At 38.0% G+C, this 17,553-nt stretch overlaps 1 protein-coding gene across 1 annotated transcript in view; it reads left to right on the top strand.

The window, feature by feature from the left end:
• LOC101743213 (nephrin) overlaps nucleotides 1–13,003 on the top strand; it is a 133,830-nt gene extending 120,827 nt beyond the window's left edge. The window contains exons 13-17 of the mRNA XM_012688614.4: nucleotides 1,111–1,273; nucleotides 3,486–3,636; nucleotides 5,343–5,500; nucleotides 6,675–6,772; nucleotides 8,921–13,003. Of these exons, the coding sequence (XP_012544068.1) occupies nucleotides 1,111–1,273; nucleotides 3,486–3,636; nucleotides 5,343–5,500; nucleotides 6,675–6,772; nucleotides 8,921–9,061 (711 nt within the window). The 3' untranslated portion in view covers nucleotides 9,062–13,003. The remainder of the gene's footprint in view (nucleotides 1–1,110; nucleotides 1,274–3,485; nucleotides 3,637–5,342; nucleotides 5,501–6,674; nucleotides 6,773–8,920) is intronic.
• The last annotated feature ends 4,550 nt before the right edge of the window (nucleotides 13,004–17,553 follow it).

The following is a 17,553-nucleotide window of genomic DNA, read 5'->3' as shown; positions in this document are numbered from 1 at the left end:
TTAGAGATTTTAATGAGATGCTAATGTCTGTAAAGCGTCTTTCATCGGTGATTATAAAAGCAGTGAATAATTAAATTCTAGAGTTAAGTGCTTCTTTAGTGTAAGTGTGAGATAATGGGACGCTGTGAAATCTTCCTTGAGTGATTGCCGTATATAATGATTGATGCTTGGAAATCAAATGTTACATCCGTATTCTTTATGTTTTTTTTTTCAATCAAGCTTTTAGAAAACTAGATTTCCATTTAATTTAATGACCCGGCTAGCACGTTGCATATTTAGAGCAGGGTTTTTTTTTCTACTCATGGCATAGAATAGTGACGGAACTCGGCTATCTTTGAAGAAATTATTAAAGCAATAAAATAATCAATTTTGTCGTTTGATGAGAGATAGATGGGAGTCCGCATTCATAACGTCCTATTGTGATGTTTTAGGCCTCTTAAAAACAAGCGGGCCGTGAGCTCATTCATTCCTCTATACAATAAAAAAAGGTTTACAGTATTTTAACTTGCTTAATCTTTTATTGAATTCGTAATATTGGAGGCTACTGTTCTGACAAGAATTTGCATGTTAAAAAATTATGTGTGTTCAAAAAAGTATAGCTTTTTCGAAAAAAGATTACTGGTGGCTCGTAGGCCTTTCCAATTTCACCTGAACAGGTGGGCGAGCAAGGGCTCAGCCAGGAGGGTTGGGATTTAACAAGAGAGAGAGAGAGAGAGTTGGGAGACCTAACAACTTAAGAGCAGCTGTTTCCCGAATGAATCTACTACCGGATCGGAATCGCGACCCGCTGAGAAGATCCGGCGAGAAACTCAGCGGCTTGATGTTTAGGTTAGGTTGCACGTCGAACTCTTTGCCGAGTTTGACAAGTACGGTTACCGGGGTCTCTACTCCTAGTGTTAGAGCTAAAGGCGTCTAATGCAGGGGTTATTGGATCTGATGTCGGATAAGGAGGTGTTATATATGTAAATATTTCAAACAACAACATTTAGGGTGTCGGTCTACCGAGGAATTTCACTCGCTTGGTGGAAGACCTTTCCTCCGTCGTCATCCCTAAGCTGTTTTGGATCAAAAAGTAACGAAAGTATAAATATGTTTTTTTTTTCTCTTTAGGTCAGGGCAAATATAACCTCAAATAGCACTCCTAGCTTTGAGGTTCACGGTCTAGACAGTCGGATCAGCTACAGTCTGGTCTTGTATGCGGCCAACGCTAAGGGCAGAGGCGAAGAGGTCACACTGTATACCGTTGCAATACGACCTCCGGATAAATACACAGGTGGGACATTTGAGAAATTATCTTTATTATTTATTGCTAAGATGGGTGAAGGAGGTTTTAAGTGGTACGGCGGTTTAATTTGTTACGGTTCGGTAGGCAGCGGCTTGGTTCTGCCCCTGGCATTGTTGAAGTCCATGGGCGACGGTAGCCACTCACCATCAGGTGGGCCATATGCTCGTCTGCCTACAAGGGCAGTACAAAAAAATATAAATAAAAACCAATAAACGTCAACAACGTAAATACCACCACTGACTTTGATACATGGACATTTAATACTGGTGGTAGGACCTCTTGTGAGTCCGCACGGGTAGGTACCTCCACCCCGCCTATTTCTGCCGTGAAGCAGTAATGCGTTTCGGTTTGAATGGTGGGGCAGCCGTTGTAACTATACTGAGACCTTAGAACTTATATTTCAAGGTGTGTGGCGCATTTACGCTGTAGATGTCTATGGGCTCCAGTAACCACTTAACACCAGGTGCGCTGTGAGCTCGTCCACACATCTAAGCAATAAAAAAAAACTGTCAAACTTGTATAGAATAGAAACGCATTACTGCCTCACACGGCAGTAATAGGCAGGGTAGTGATACCTACTAGAGCTATTATACGCCATCAGTATCTTTCAATCGTTCTTTTTTTTACTATTGAAATCCCGCTTTGTAATTTGTTTGTACATGTGTAGATGTACCTCGCCAATTTGTTGGCAAGTGACTATCGGAGCCGATCTACTTAGTCAGAAAATGCTTTACTAGTTTTAAAGGAAGAATTAGTCAAGCTAATTATGTTACTATATCAGATAGTAAAAAGTATTTCTCACTGTTGGTAGGAGCTCTTGTGAGTCCGCACGGGTAGGTACCACCACCCCGCCTATTTCTGCCGTGAAGCAGTAATGCGTCACTTTGGATTGATTTGACTGCGTTGCTAATATTTCGTTGCTAATATTTAATATTTGCGGTGGTTTTGTGATGAGGTATGATGTGGTCCATAACTGAATCATCTATTATCAAAGGTGGCAATCTGTGCATTTGAAGAAAAAAATATGATTGAGATATCAATACAGATTGATTTGAATATAATCGTCTCCTTCAAAGAATACGGTTCAAAACCTGCATTAAATAAAGGTTAATACTTAATCTGTTATTTATCTAAGATGTCGTTCAGAAGAGTTTTGTGACTGTCAATGGAATACAAAGTCAATAATTCGTTTTTCTGATTTACCAATAATTGTCCAAAAGTCACATTGCCGGCTTTGATAATAGTCGACTCAACTAATTACAAATAATTTTCAATTTTTTAAATATTAACTTAACGATGCATAACTTTATTTAACATTCATTATCATACATTTTTTTGCCGGTCGTATATTTATTCTGACAACTGTTAGTTCTTTCCAGTGACCGATTTACAATATATTTTTTTATATTTTAATTATAATTTTAAATGTTCAATTAAATTTATTTATTACAAAACAATCAACTAGTGCAATTGGCGTCGATAGGTATATCTGTGTATATTATTAGGTCTCCTATATTTACGTTTTTAACTAAAAAAAATCTGTTTTTTCTCTCTGTAAATAATGTACATTAAAACCTAAGAAAATACCAGAACCCTTTTCCCTTTAAATATACAAGATTGAAACCGTTCAATGTTTACTTAAGGAGTACGTAATATTCATGTGAATTTGTCGAGATAACAGATTGTTCATGAAATATCTGACTTCTGATTAGTGAAGTAATGATATGCTACTCTGTAATCTTCCCTAAATATATTATGAAATACTTGTGTCCCTGAAGTATCTCATCGACTGCTTAAGTTTTTAATGCAATTGAAACTATACCAGCCGCGGTAGATCCACCCCATATCAGCGCCGCAGTTGCAGATTTTTTTAAATTTTTTTATTGCTTAGATAGGTGGACAAGCTCACAGCCCACCTGGTGTTAAGTGGTTACTGGAGTCCATAGACATCTACATCGAGTTATAAGTTCTAAGATCTCAGTATAGTTACAACGGCTACCCCACCCTTCGAACCGAACCGCATTACTGCTTCACGGCAGAAATAGGCGGGATGGTGGTACCTACTCGTGCAGACTCACAAGACGTCCTATCACTAGTAATTACGCAAATTATAATTTTGCAGGTTTGATTTTTATTACATTACATTAGATTTTTATTACCACCGTTACCTTTCAATTTTGTCTGGTGGTCCCCAATCCAGGTGTGAGCACCGCCATCCCTTGGTCGCCGATGCTGGTGTCCCTGCTGGCTGTGACAGCGATGCTGTGCACCGGAGTGTGTGCTGTGATCACGGCACTGTACAGACGACATGCTGTCAGAAGACACGACCTTGATAAGCAACCTCCTTCGGCGTGAGAATTTTTCTTTTAATTATATTCAACTTATTTTTAGGTTTGCACACGTAAAACTACGGCGACAATAGTTTTTTTTTTAATTGCTTAGATGGGTTGACGAGCTCACAGCCCACTTGGTGTTAAGTGGTTACTAGAGCCCATAGACACCTACAACGTAAATGCGCCATCCGCCTTGAGATATAAGTTTTAAGGTCTCAGTATAGTTACAACGGCTGCCCCAATAGGCAGGGTGGTGGTACCTACCCGCGCGGATTCACAAGAGGTCCTACCACCAGTAAAAAGTGTGAAGTACATGATGAGATTAAGGCGGACGGTGTTCTATTTTAGTGACATATGTCGAAGTTGCTCGTGCTATGTGCGTGTGCGTGTGGTACGGTCTGTGGTCGGTCAGGTTTTGGACAGCTCATCGACTGAGAGAACCGGGAGTCGTATACCGTCGATTGCCGTTTGACGTCCCAGCGAAAAGTAGCGTTAATTATTGCAAGCCAGCGCTATACATCCCCGCCCTTTCCGAGTTCTTAGCGTCCAAAATTCGGTCACACTCGGGCTTCATCGGTCTAGCCCAAGAGCCCGTGGGCTCTACCTGTATGTATTTGACCAGACCTGAATTTTCGTACATTGAGACCCCTATACCTACCATGCATGAGGTGGGGACTCACTAAGCTCAAAGTGGTCGACGCGCCGAGCGCTCAGGTAGGACAGGTACCGATTTTGACGGATTTTAAATCCATTTGACATATACATCTGGCCGGGCAGTAGGAGAGATTTTATTATATGTTGATGTGTGTACGCAATGTAGAGGTCTGCCGTGATTAATATAAGTTTTTAAGACTATAATAAAGAACATATTATTATATCAATGGCAGATGTGGTCAATTACTTTCAAAATTTCATTTTTTTAGCATTTTCAAAATGGTCTGCCACAAAGTAAAATGCGCGATAATGGTCTGCCATTCTTATTTTCCGATAATAATAATCATATATTTTCAAAATTTCAAAATGGCAGACGTGGTCAAATGGATTTCTAATCCGTCAAAATCGGTACCTGTCCTACCTGAGCGCTCGGCGCGTCGACCACTTTGAGCTTAGTGAGTCCCCACCTCATGCATGGTAGGTATAGGGGTCTCAATGTACGAAAATTGAGGTCTGGTCAAATACATACAGGTAGATCCCACGGGCTCTTGGGCTAGTCGCGATCGGAGTTCCCGAACGCGCAGGTGTCTCGTGACGTCATTCAACAAGATTCGCGCCGATGTAAAAACGTAATTTTAGTTTTAATTTGCATCTTCTAGTGCCTAGCGTTGTTTACTCTTTCTTAGTTTATATTGTATACTGTACACATATATCTGAACTATAGATATTATTCAAATACTTAGTGTCTTTGACTTTTATATATTCCGAGTGAAAATACCCCGCGAATGCGAACAACAAATAACAAACCACAGTTCTATCTCGGGCTTCGGAATGGAGTTTGGGCGTGTGGGTGCAAAGTCCATAGTATTGTCTAATTGCTTCGATACCTATACACCCATCTAACGCTCTAAAGCCTATTAGTACAAGTCTCGGCCCAACTCAATAGGTAATTTTTTTGTACCTGTACAAAAACCGCAAATGTTTTTCTATGACTGTATTTGAAGATGATAAAACGAATGTTCTGGTCCTGTTATGACGGAGGGTATGTACAATATGAGCGATTTTATCAGGAGCGGTCTCTACATGGAGCACAGCGTTGAATCATTATCGAAACAGGATAATTTGAACACGTACTGTGCGTCTCCGAAGCTGGAGTACTGCAGCCAGTATGAGTTGAAAGCCGACACGGGGGAAGAAACGGACCCCGACATCATACCCTGTCATCACGGTGAGCTAAGCGGAGCGTTTATTTTTTAGAAGTTACGAATTTATAAAAAAAAAAAGTGTGTGTGTCCGCTCCGACGCACGACTGGAGTTTACTGGATATAAAAAATTAAACGAAACAATACGAGAAATAGTTCTATATTACGACAACACGATACACTACAGATTATTAACAAATTAACGAGACACAAAACAAACGACTAACAAATATATGAAAATACAATAATGAGAGAAACGCGCGATCAGTACGAGGCTTTGTGGCGGACTGCCGGCGCAGCAGCCCGGCGTCACCTGCAATAACGCGGCCGCGCGTTGGCTCCTGATTGGCGCGCGCACGCATCACGCAATCAGGAGCCAATCAGGCGCATAACGCATTTCGTGTGACATGCTAGTACGATTTTGATTGGCGCGCGCACGCATCACGCAATCAGGAGCCAATCAGGCGCATAACGCATTTCGTGTGACATGCTAGTACGATTTTGGTCCCCATAATTTTCATACCCCGGGCCTATATATGTAAATCGATTCTAAAGGAGTAAACTCCAAAAATATTACGAGGCTTGTGGAGAGTACTCAACGGTAGGTAGCGGCTTGGCTCTGCCCCTGGCATTGCTGAAGCCCATGGGCGACGGTAACCACTCACCATCAGGTGGGCCGTATGCTCGTCTGCCTACAAGGGCAATAAAAAAGAATTCAAGACATAAAGCTATCTCTGACAATAAAGCAGTTTAGACTTTCGTTTTTTTTTTCGTGAAACAATTGATAAAGTTTCTCATCTATTTCATTGTCTTGGTAAGTGGCAAAGGAATAATTTATCCGCCATTAAAGGCAGTGACTACTTTCTGACAAGTGACATACATATATCTTTGCGCAGAAAGGTGTGTGTGTGTGGCGCATTTAGGTTGTAGATGTCTATGGGCTCCAGTAACCACTTAACACCAGGTGGGATCTGATCTCGTCTACACATCTAAGCAATAAAAAATAAATAAATAAAATATGAATCGTTCTATACTCTACAAAATATTTACGTCAAGTAAATATTCCTGTGTATACATAATTCAAAAGCGTATGTCGTTTGAAGATTACGTTTTCCGGAAGTTTTCAAAAAAGCTCACATGAAAGCTTATCAATAGGGAAAAAATTGTGTGGTGCCGTATTAAAATGTTTTCTTGTTACAGATAAGAGATCAATAAATGATTACACCAAATTAGGGATTGGTGTAGACTGTGATGCTCTCAGCATGTACAGTGAAAAAACTAGCATACCTGCCAGTGCCGTGAGTAATTAATTCTATTACCCTATGTAATTTAAACTATGTTCTTATTCCCTACGAAGGCAGACGAAGATTTTATACCTTAGATAAGTGGACGAGTTCATAGCCCACCTGGTGTTAAGTGGTTACTGGAGCCCATAGACATCTACAACATAAATGCGCCACCCACCTTGAGATGTAATTTCTAAGGTCTCAGTATAGTTACAACGGCTGCCCCACTCTTCAAGCCGAAACGCGTTACTGCTTCACGGCAGAAATAGGCAGGGTGGTGGTACCTACCCGTGCAGACTCACAAGAGATCTTACCACCAGGAAACGAAGATACGGCTTACCTATTGATGAGTGGTCGCCATCACTGATGAACATCAGGAATGCCAAGGACACACACAGGCATGCTGCTGGCCACTACAGTGACTTTTTAAAACCTCGTTAAAACAGAAGTCATATCTCACTACTAAATGTCATTAAAGATACTGCCTACGAACGGGAATCGAACTGAAATCGGTTAGTTTTCAAAAAACATTCATTACACATGAAGTCGTCGTGGCCTAAAAGACGTCCGGTGCATTCGTATGTAGCGATGCAACAGTGTTCGAATCCCTCAGGCGGGTACCAATTTTTCTAATGAAATACGTACTTAACAAATGTTCACGATTGACTTCCACGGTGAAGGAATAACATCGTGTATTAAAAATCAAACCCGCAAAATTATAATTTGCGTAATCACTGGTGGTAGGACCTCTTGTGAGTCCGCACGGGTAGGTACCACCATCCCGCCTATTTCTGCCGTGATGCAGTAATGCGTTTCGGTTTGAAGGGTGGGGTAGCCGTTGCAACTAAATTTGAGACCTTAGAACTTATAATATCTCAAGGTGGGTGGCGCATTTACATTGTAGATGTCTATGGGCTCCAGTAACCACTTAACACCAGGTGTGCTGTGAGCTCGTCCACCCAACTAAGCAATAAAACAAAAAAAAATTTGATTCAGTCAGGACAAAACAAAACCTAAAAAAAAAAGAGATTAAAACACCGTTTAATATCCCGAAGCACTCTGACTATTAGGAGAGAAGTACACCTCGTGAACACAAAAACGTAACAGCCTCCCTCGATACAAGAGCAAGTGATTTCACTGAAATTGTTTTTCTCGAACGATTCTAGTTATTATGCCGGTGCGCTTACGATATGCTGCGGGGTACTTCGCGACCTCGTTTCGCGGTAACAATGACTTTGCTATGCATTGAGACCCAAAGCGAGGCCCAAAAATATGTACAACAAGTATAAAGTACTTTGTTTTTTTCTTAAATCATATTGCGTTTTGAAGACTCTCTTCATTGGAGTGCCTGTATAATTTATTGGATCATAGTAGCTCTGTATATTGGATATGTTCTGAGCAAACATAGGTATAAGGAATAGCGTTTACTTAGCGTAACATATGTATAAGGAATATAACTTACTGGTGGTAGGACCTCTTGGGAGTCCGCACGGATAGGTGCCACCACTCTGCCTGCTTCTGCCGTGAAGTAGTAATGCGTTTCAATCTGAAAGGTAGGGCAGCCGTTGTACTGTAAAAACTGAAACCTTAAATTAAATGCCGCCACCCACTTTTCTCAAGGTGGGTGGCGGCGTTGTAGATGTCTATAGGCTCCAGTAACAATATAACGGTCTAATGATTATTTTAAATCATATTTAATAGATTTTCTACAAGAATATGGGTGATTTTTCCTAAATAAATTTATTACTTTTTTAAAATATGGATAGGCTCGAGGAGAATTATGATTGATTTGATATGAATTTCCTTTGGGAACGAAGGTGATGTTTACTCTCCGCTTTTTGTTTGCCGATATCTTCGTAAAAGGGATGGTTGATAAAATGTTATTTTACAAAAATACGTAGGTGGGTCGAAGAACTAGCCATGTGCTAATCAGTGTATCGACGCCATTAATACAACTACATAAGGAAATCATTCTATTATTTCCAATGAAAAGTATGGACAGGTAGATGGAAAGAGAACAGTAGTTTTGAAGGAATCTAAACTTAAATAGGTTCAAGGAGTAGATAAGGATAGGATAGATACAGATAGACAGGATAGATACTCAATAATCCCTCATTATGGGTAGTCGTCTTATTGACAACCAATAAAATACTTTTTCAGTCAGCGGTAAGTATTAGAGTGAACCGTGGAGTAACAGCGCGGAGTTCAGATATATCGTCGAGCGTCTGTAATGCGACGGTCGCACATTTGCGCCGCGACAACCTCGCCACAGTCGGGAAAGTACGGGAGAGCTGCATTTAATGCGGGTGCTTAGATAATCCGTTGGCTGTATGGAGGAGATATTTTAGAGTCAATGATTTATAATATGTAATTAATTAAAAAAGGCTTTGTTGCTAAAGAAGATCTATTTAGAAACGAAGAGTCAAACTGCGTTTAAATTGAATTGGTAAAATATGAAACGTGTGCACGTTATTGGATAATTTAGATACCCAAAGCAGTTCGGATATAGACTAAGAAAATTTAAACCATTTTGGCCATACAATGTTGATTCATACATACAATACAATGAAAAATGAATAATAATAATAATAATAATTTATTTATTTCTCTCTTAAAGGTACAAGGTACATACAAATTCAAATGGAAATAAATTAACCTTATAATTTATTTTGTAAGCCTTTGAAAGAGCTGAAGTCTGTACTAGGTTCAAAGACCTGTATTACTGATCTCCAGGCTCCCTCCTTCTTAAGAATAGATTAGGTTAGGTTAAGTCGTGAACAGATGCTGCGGACTAGTGTTGAGAGATCATTAGGTGTTATATTTTAAGAAGGTCATTTTACGTGTGTGTGAGTGTGTGAATGTGTGTGTATTTGGATGTGTGTGTGTGTGTGTGTGTGTGTGTGTGTGTGAGTGAGTGAGTGAGTGTGTGTATATGTGGGCGTGTGCGCGCATGCATGTTGTATTGTGTATGTGTGAGTATCTGCATCTATGCGTGTTTGTTATTACTATTACATAGGTATAAATAATTTTTTGCTTAATTGGGCTCGAAAACAAAAAGCAGATTACTTCACAGTCTGGAGTAAGTTCTCTGTTTGCTCGTAGTCTAGGTCGTGAAGCCAATTTGTTAGTGCACGTTTGCATTGGGTCTGTGTCATGGGGTATATATTGATCAGCTTATTGATTTTATTGTATATGAAGCTACTTAGGAAGCCATAGAAGCGTTGAGCTAACGATGTAGAAACAAGTGTTGTGGGACGCACACCATGCCCGCGCCGCTGACTTACGAGCAATGTCGGATCGTATGGAGTTTTCGAGTGTGTAGTCATAATAAGATTAAGAATAAATAATTTACGGACAGAAAGAACTTTACAGGTTTTGTAAAGATCATTTGTAGGAAACCTATAAGGGAGCCGCCATCCAACTTTTAAAATACATCTCTGGGCACGTTCAAGTTTTAAAAAGTGTGTTTTGGAAGACCCGCCCCATGCCACTATGCAGTACTGAGTGACTGATTGACAGAGCGCTAAATAAACAATACCAGTAGATTTTTTTTAAATTGATATTTTGTTCAAAATTTATTACTACTTTTACTGTTTAGGGAAAAAAAATATCACCTATAGCCGACAGATAGAGTTTAAAGCTAATTAAAAAAAAAAAAAAACAGTTTTGATACAATATTGACACAATATTGACAAAGAAAATTAAAATATTGACACTATGAATTCGTTAAATTTTTAACACGTTTTGATGAATCTTACGAAGAGTAAAAAAAGACTAAATTAAAGTTGTTTTTATTTCTAGAATAATCTAAAGTATCTCCTCCCTTAACAATGTTTAATTTAAAAATAAATGGAGTACGAAACCGGGTTGTCGAAGATTACAAATTGTTAAATAGAACTTTATTGTTAAATGATTAATATTTAAAATATAATTGTCATCTTTATAAGCTACATTTAAGAAAAATACAAACGTAGAAATAAATGAATGTTTTAAAATATTACAGCGAGAATGTATCGTTTCAATCTGCTTGATTTGTTTTTGTACGCTGAATTAAATGGATCGCCATCATCCTTCATTCTATCGTTTTTATAGATGTTAGGGGTAAACTGTAAAAAATGATTATTAATCACGAAATTCCGCCCATTTTTATCTGTTACAACACTTGAATGTAACGAATTATAAATATTTAATATTTCAAATATATTAGCTTCGCAATTTGTAAGATACTCATAGTAAAGGTACGGCAGACAGGCACCTGTATGTGCATGAGCGGAATTCGCCACGATTGCGATAACTATCCAAAAAAACCGAACATAAAATGAATAATAGTTTAACCTGGAATCACCTTTTTCGGGCCAGGGGCCAAACCTCCTACGAGGACTCCGTCGACAAGGGGGCCCGCGGGGTCTATGGGACTTGATGATCTGCAATTTTTGGGAGCAGACCGCAGGCCCAAAACGCTTTGGGGCCTTCAGCACTAAACGACTCTTCTGCACTTTTAAACCCGACCTCCAATCTCCGCCCGGGGTCAGAACCCAGTCAGAGTAAGTGGGCTCCCGCGGTAAACTGGGATCACCTACCTTAAGTACGTTTTCGGTGATAGATTTACCTACATGAGCCTCGTTAGTCTACTGGGTAAGACAGGTAGCATTAAGAGTTGCGTAATTACTGTTGGTAGGGTATATTATGGCCTCGCAGTGGTGGGTACAAAAATATCGTCTCTTTATCCAGCGAAGCAGTCAAGTATTTCAGTTTAAATGATGAGGCTGTCGTTATGCAATCCAATTTAACTTCACGACCTCATGTCTCAAGGCGAGTAGCAACGTTCACTGTCTGATGTCTATGGGCTCGTCAGAAAAAATGTTATTCCGAACATTAAATTCCATGCACCAACCATATTATTTCGAATATTCTTATTTGGTCATTGTATATTTATGCAGTTGGTACTAATTTTTTTTGTTTCATTACATACAGGGTGTAATAAAATCGTTCCGGTAAACAACCACAATGTGGGGTCTCTGAATACAATGACATAGATAATGTCGTTTTTTAAACTATGATTTTCTCGTGATTTCATTTGCGATGTAGCGTTATTTAAACACCATTGACGTGCGAAAGCTACGAGCTAGAGAGTCTGCGGGGAACGTTTGCTGGCTGCGTCCTGCTTGCAATACGGGGTCACGAATCATAATCACATAATCAGATTTTTTGCTCTGCTAAGGAAGTTCCTTAATGATTTCCGTTCGCGATAAGCTTGGAGATGATTCCCATTCCAACTTCAGGAATAGACTCTGTACACCCCGTATAAGGGTAAATACACTGTAGAAATATGTGAATACTATTTTTAAGCGTAATAAATATATTTTAAATCTACATTTGAAAGATATATATAATATTTGTAAAAACTAAATTTTGTAAATAAATATTTACGAGTGTTAGCTAAGATACGGTCAATTCATGTTCTAAATTGTTTTTGAAACGACATTCAATATTTAATTAAATTTTATTTGTTCTTAAGGATTTTTTTAATTACTCAATGCCGACTCCATGGCTCTTTATGCGACCGTGAGCCTTATTAGGACTAAATGGTACTTTCAATAAGAAATTATAATTTTCTGCATAAGCATAAGTCGTCACTGGCAATTTAATTGACACCTGTTCTATTGCCACTGTTGAGAGTATTTCCTCTTTAAGCAACTAGAGGTTTTCATCTGCATCAGTGCTAGAAAACAAAAATAAGCTCTGAAAGAAATCTTCGGTTTTTTAAAGATTTTTAGTTATGGTGTAAAATGGGTTAAAAAGATAGTTCACGGATGGTATCGAAGATGATAGAAAACCTAAAATTTGGCACTTGAGAAAGAAGTTTTGTCTCATTGCTCAGAGCCGCTTTGTAGAAAGTGCCGTGGGTCTGATAATTAGTCTGACTTAGCACCATGTTTGGACGTAAAGGTTCGACTCCCGTATACTATCTCACAGTTATTCAATCTCCGGTCCCAAAAAATTTCCTGGCATTGAGAGATGAAAATTTCTAAAATTACAATAGCCTACTTTTTTATCCAGATTTCTAAAAACTTCCAAAGCAAATGTAAAACTCCTCTTATATCCTAATTGATGCAACACGGACAATCATTTTAGTTGAAATTGTATCTTGACTGAGATTATTCACTATTTGAAATTAAGAAATTGTGTAAATATGTTAATTAATAATTACTGTAAAGGTTTTAATAAATGATTATTATCTAATTGTTTGTATTTTATTTTTATGGTTAATCCTCACACCGATGTCATAATTAGACATCACAACATTAAGGACCCACTAAGGACACAAGTGCTAGTTTTAATTCCATTGTTTCAGGGCTTTCTTATACTTAAAACCGGAATGCATTATTGCTTGCTTAGAAAACAATACAATGGAAGCATTATCGACGTGAGCCTATAGTATGACCATAATCAGTCAATTAAATGAAACTTAGCTTAGATATCATCATAGCTTAATGACAATTATTGAGAGAAAAAGATTATGCGTAGAAGCAATGAGATTAAGTGCAAACAAACACCGGGCCGGAGCTTAATCAATTAATTAACGGTCTTTGGTAAATCTTTTTATGCATAATTAGAAACGCGAGGCTTTAGCTCTTAGTGAGATTGGAAGAACTTGTGGAGTCATATTGAGTAATTTTGTTCCGTTTCCCCACACTTGAGCTCTTTCATAGTTGATGGTCATTGACCATACTAAATTCCCAATAAGTTGGCGTTATTGAATACTGATTTCGGCATTATTAATTTTCATGAGCGATTGCCATTGCCCACAGTTTGATGGGCATTGAATAGGCAGAAAGGGATAAAACTAAACAAACACTAAATTGGTAAATTACCATTTCAAGTTTCTGACAAAAAGTCTGTTAGCCCTTTTGCAAGTACTGCAAGTGAAAGGATCGAAGACCAGTAATTTAAAACAAAACTCACACAAATAAATTAACATTAAATTGCTAAGCTGCCAATCACGAGCACTAATACTAATTATTAAATAGCAGTATTACAGCATTTAAATAAGAAGAAGACTGGAAAACTATAATAAGTAGATGGTACATGCCAAATCTTGCACCCGGGATTTCTCGGCCTCAAGTGACACCCAACACTACTGATCTTGACATTTTATAACCTTGAAATTAATATAGTACACTAGCTGACCCGGCAAACATTGTTTTGCCATATATATGCCGTATGTTCCATGGGGAGTGCTCTGAGGAATTGTTCGAGATGATACCGGCATCTCGTTTTTACCATCGCACCGCCCGCCACCGGAGTAAAGTTCATCCATACTACCTGGAGCCACTGCGGTCATCCACAGTGCGTTTCCAGAGGTCTTTTTTGCCACGTACCATCCGGCTATGGAATGAGCTCCCCTCCACGGTGTTTCCCGAGCGCTATGACATGTCCTTCTTCAAACGAGGCTTGTGGAGAGTATTAAGCGGTAGGCAGCGGCTTGGCTCTGCCCCTGGCATTGCTGAAGTCCATGGGCGACGGTAACCACTCACCATCGGGTGGGCCGTATGCTCGTCTGCCTACAAGAGCAATAAAAAAATTAAAAAAAAATATAAGATTTCTAGGGAATTTCTAGTGTAGAAAAAAAAAACTAACTTATTGTAAGTGTGTAAGGATGTGGTAAATGAGTGAAAGAGGTATGTAGTGCTGTGAACGATGAGGGAATATATAATAAAAATAACAAAACCTCATTCAACCACATAATACCTCATTGTAACAAAAAAAATGTCAAAATAAAAAAAAATATGTTAAGGGTGGACAACCCTAATCACTTAGGGGTATGAAAAATAGATAATAGCCGATTCTCAGGCTTACTGAATATGCATAAAAAATTTCATGAGAATCGGTCAAGTGGTTTCGGAGGAGTATGGGAACGAACATTGTGACACGAGAATTTTATATATTAGATAATTAAAACTAGAATTTGTAAAATGTACCCTCGTTATTGATTACCTTTAAATAATATTATTTTCGATGTTTGCGATATTTTACAGTTTTTGAAACGTCTTGGTCTGAGTGATTGAGTTGTCCATGAAATAACGAGATTAAACCGTAAAAGTGCTTTTAATTATGCCTACAAAAACTACCGCGAAAAAATACATAAAAATATTATCAACGTAGAATTTTCTCTTCAAAATGTATGAATTTTAGAATTGAATTCGATAGACTGTTTTTTCTTTCAACCTCCGTCGGTTCCGCGCCGCGATAATGAGCTATTTCCTTTCCAATTTCATTTCTATGGTTTCGCGTCACATTTTTTTAAATGAAATTAATTTGTACTCTATTTAGCTGTCGGGCTTTAGACTTCACTTCACGTAAGTAACTATTTATTTATTTAGACACACCAACAGCAATACACAAAAAAACATTCAAGCTTAAAATTAACAAGTATAAAATTTAGTACTGGTATGTAAGCCAGTTACAGGCAGAAATCTCTTTTGATCGTTTGATTACCGAGTGTAATTAGGCGTTGTAAAGATGTCATCTATATATTATTACGTGAAGCAAAAACTTTGTACCCCTTTTTACGCAAATTGCGCGGACGGAAGAGTATGAAATTTCCTACACTTTTTAGAGTGTATTAGAGAATACAGAGAAGGAGTGCAGAATGCTAATGTTTTAAAAAAATATATTGCATTAAGAATACATTAATTCAATAAAAAAACATTACACACACTACCATCTATTTGACACACACACACATATATACCTATATATACCCTTTATTTACTGTCAAACTTTTGTCATTGCATTAAAGTCTGTGGTCAAATTGAGAATAGATTAATATTGCTTATCTTTATTAATATTTGTCTATAGTGTAGTCTTGGCGAAATCTGTGATTATATTTATTTATTTATTTATATACTTATATAAGTATGATAGATAGTATTTGACAATAGAACCTTATTAATATTCAAAGCTATGTATAATTTCAATTAATTATAGTCGAATTTCTACAGAGGGACTACTAGTACATTGTAAGCGGACAAATCTTATGGTCAACAATGAATGTAATGAAAATAAGTGAGGATACTACTTGTGTGGGCGGATGAAGGGAATTAGTCGCAGTAGAGCCGAAAGAGTAGATGATCAGTTTCTCTTGTATATGACTAAAATACAGATGGACCATTTTATATTAAGATTATTAATTGTTCTTTAGCGCGTTGCTAACTTAGCATTTCGTGTTCAATTATCGTGGCCTAAAGAATAAAAGAACTGGAACATTCATATCAAAGAAAACTCGTGACGGGTTCATAGGAAAAAAGACAGGATTGTGCGTGCGGGCTCTTAAGACGCTGTACTAGTAAAAGTTGGATTATTTTCTGAGTATTTTATTTAAACTTACAGAATCCATTTCTCTAAAAAATTACACGTATCTGCGGGGGTTTAACCACTAGCATGGCAACATCGCTTGATACAAGTACAACAGTCGTCTTAACCTTTAGACCACAACGCCTAAAATCTACCCACAAAAATAATGTTTAAGAGACTAAATTTAATAGGAAATTATTGTTTATCATGAATTTGTGAATCAATTCTTAATTCAGCAAACAGATAATTTTCGCGAAAGGGAGTTTAATACGGAATTTTCCGTTCTATTCACAGCTTTGTAATTGCTACTTCCTAATAAGGTTGCCTGATGGAATCGTACCTTTGGGCTAGCAATTAGCTCGCAGACTCCAGAGTGGTACTCGGGATAACTATTAAATGTAAATAAGGGAAAAATAAGTTAATTAAGAGGGCGGCTTATTGTGGCTATAAATAAGATTAATTGAGAAAGCGCTATAATTATAATATTATTATAACATAACCTCATGAGACGTAGAGTGAATTACTGTGAGTCTTAATCACGGAAAGCAACAATCTAACGACATATACATATTTTACTGAATTTTGATAAGCAATTCAAAATTTAAGAAGAAACAAGTAAACATAACCTGTTTTTGCTGAGGAGCAAGCAACATCACTGCAGAGATGGTACGTAAACTTAAACAATAAGTAACGCGGCTTCATTTGTTCTAGAAGCCACCACCCTGGCTATTCAGCCGTGAAGCAGTAATGCGTTTCGGTTTGAAGGGTGAGGCAGCCGTTGTAACTATACTTGAGACCTTAGAACTTGAATCTCGAGGTGGGTGGCGCTTTTACGTTGTATATTGTCTATGGGCTCCAGTAAACACTTAACACCAGGTGGGCTGTGAGCCCGTCCACCCATCTAAGCAATAAAAAAAAAACAAGCGACACTGTTACTCTTCAAAATCAAATGCAAAATTGAGTGGCACCAGTACAAATCCATGCTGTAGGTTAGATCAGCCTGGTAAACTAATTTGATTGAGCCCTTTCAATACCCTCTGAATGCAGCCACCTAGAAAGAGCGTTAAAAATAGCTTTCAGTTATTCGATTTCCAATTTCTAACGTTCAGAAACTCTTTACAGTTTTCGGAGCGACGGAAGATTATCATTAACTACGTAGGTGGCTTGTGAAGGCCTAGATATTACCTCCTGTGTTTTACACAGAGAGCTTAAATGAATGATATGTACAAAGTATGTATGTCAATCTATATTTACTGAAATAAAATAAATCTTTATCTCTAATGTCGATTTATTGCGAGAAGCTTTATTGACTTGTTTCTTTCAAAACTATTTTTTATAAGCGTCTTAATAGAATAAGCCAGACACAGTCAATGTTGAGACGAAGGATTGAACAAGCAGAATAATCTTATTACGGCCATCCCACTTAAATTCATATT

The sequence above is a fragment of the Bombyx mori genome, chromosome 25 (genome assembly GCF_030269925.1).
Source record: "Bombyx mori chromosome 25, ASM3026992v2".
NCBI classification, from domain to species: Eukaryota; Metazoa; Arthropoda; class Insecta; order Lepidoptera; family Bombycidae; genus Bombyx; species Bombyx mori.
Note: the sequence above shows the minus strand (reverse complement) of the source record. Positions and strands in the feature narration are given on the sequence as shown.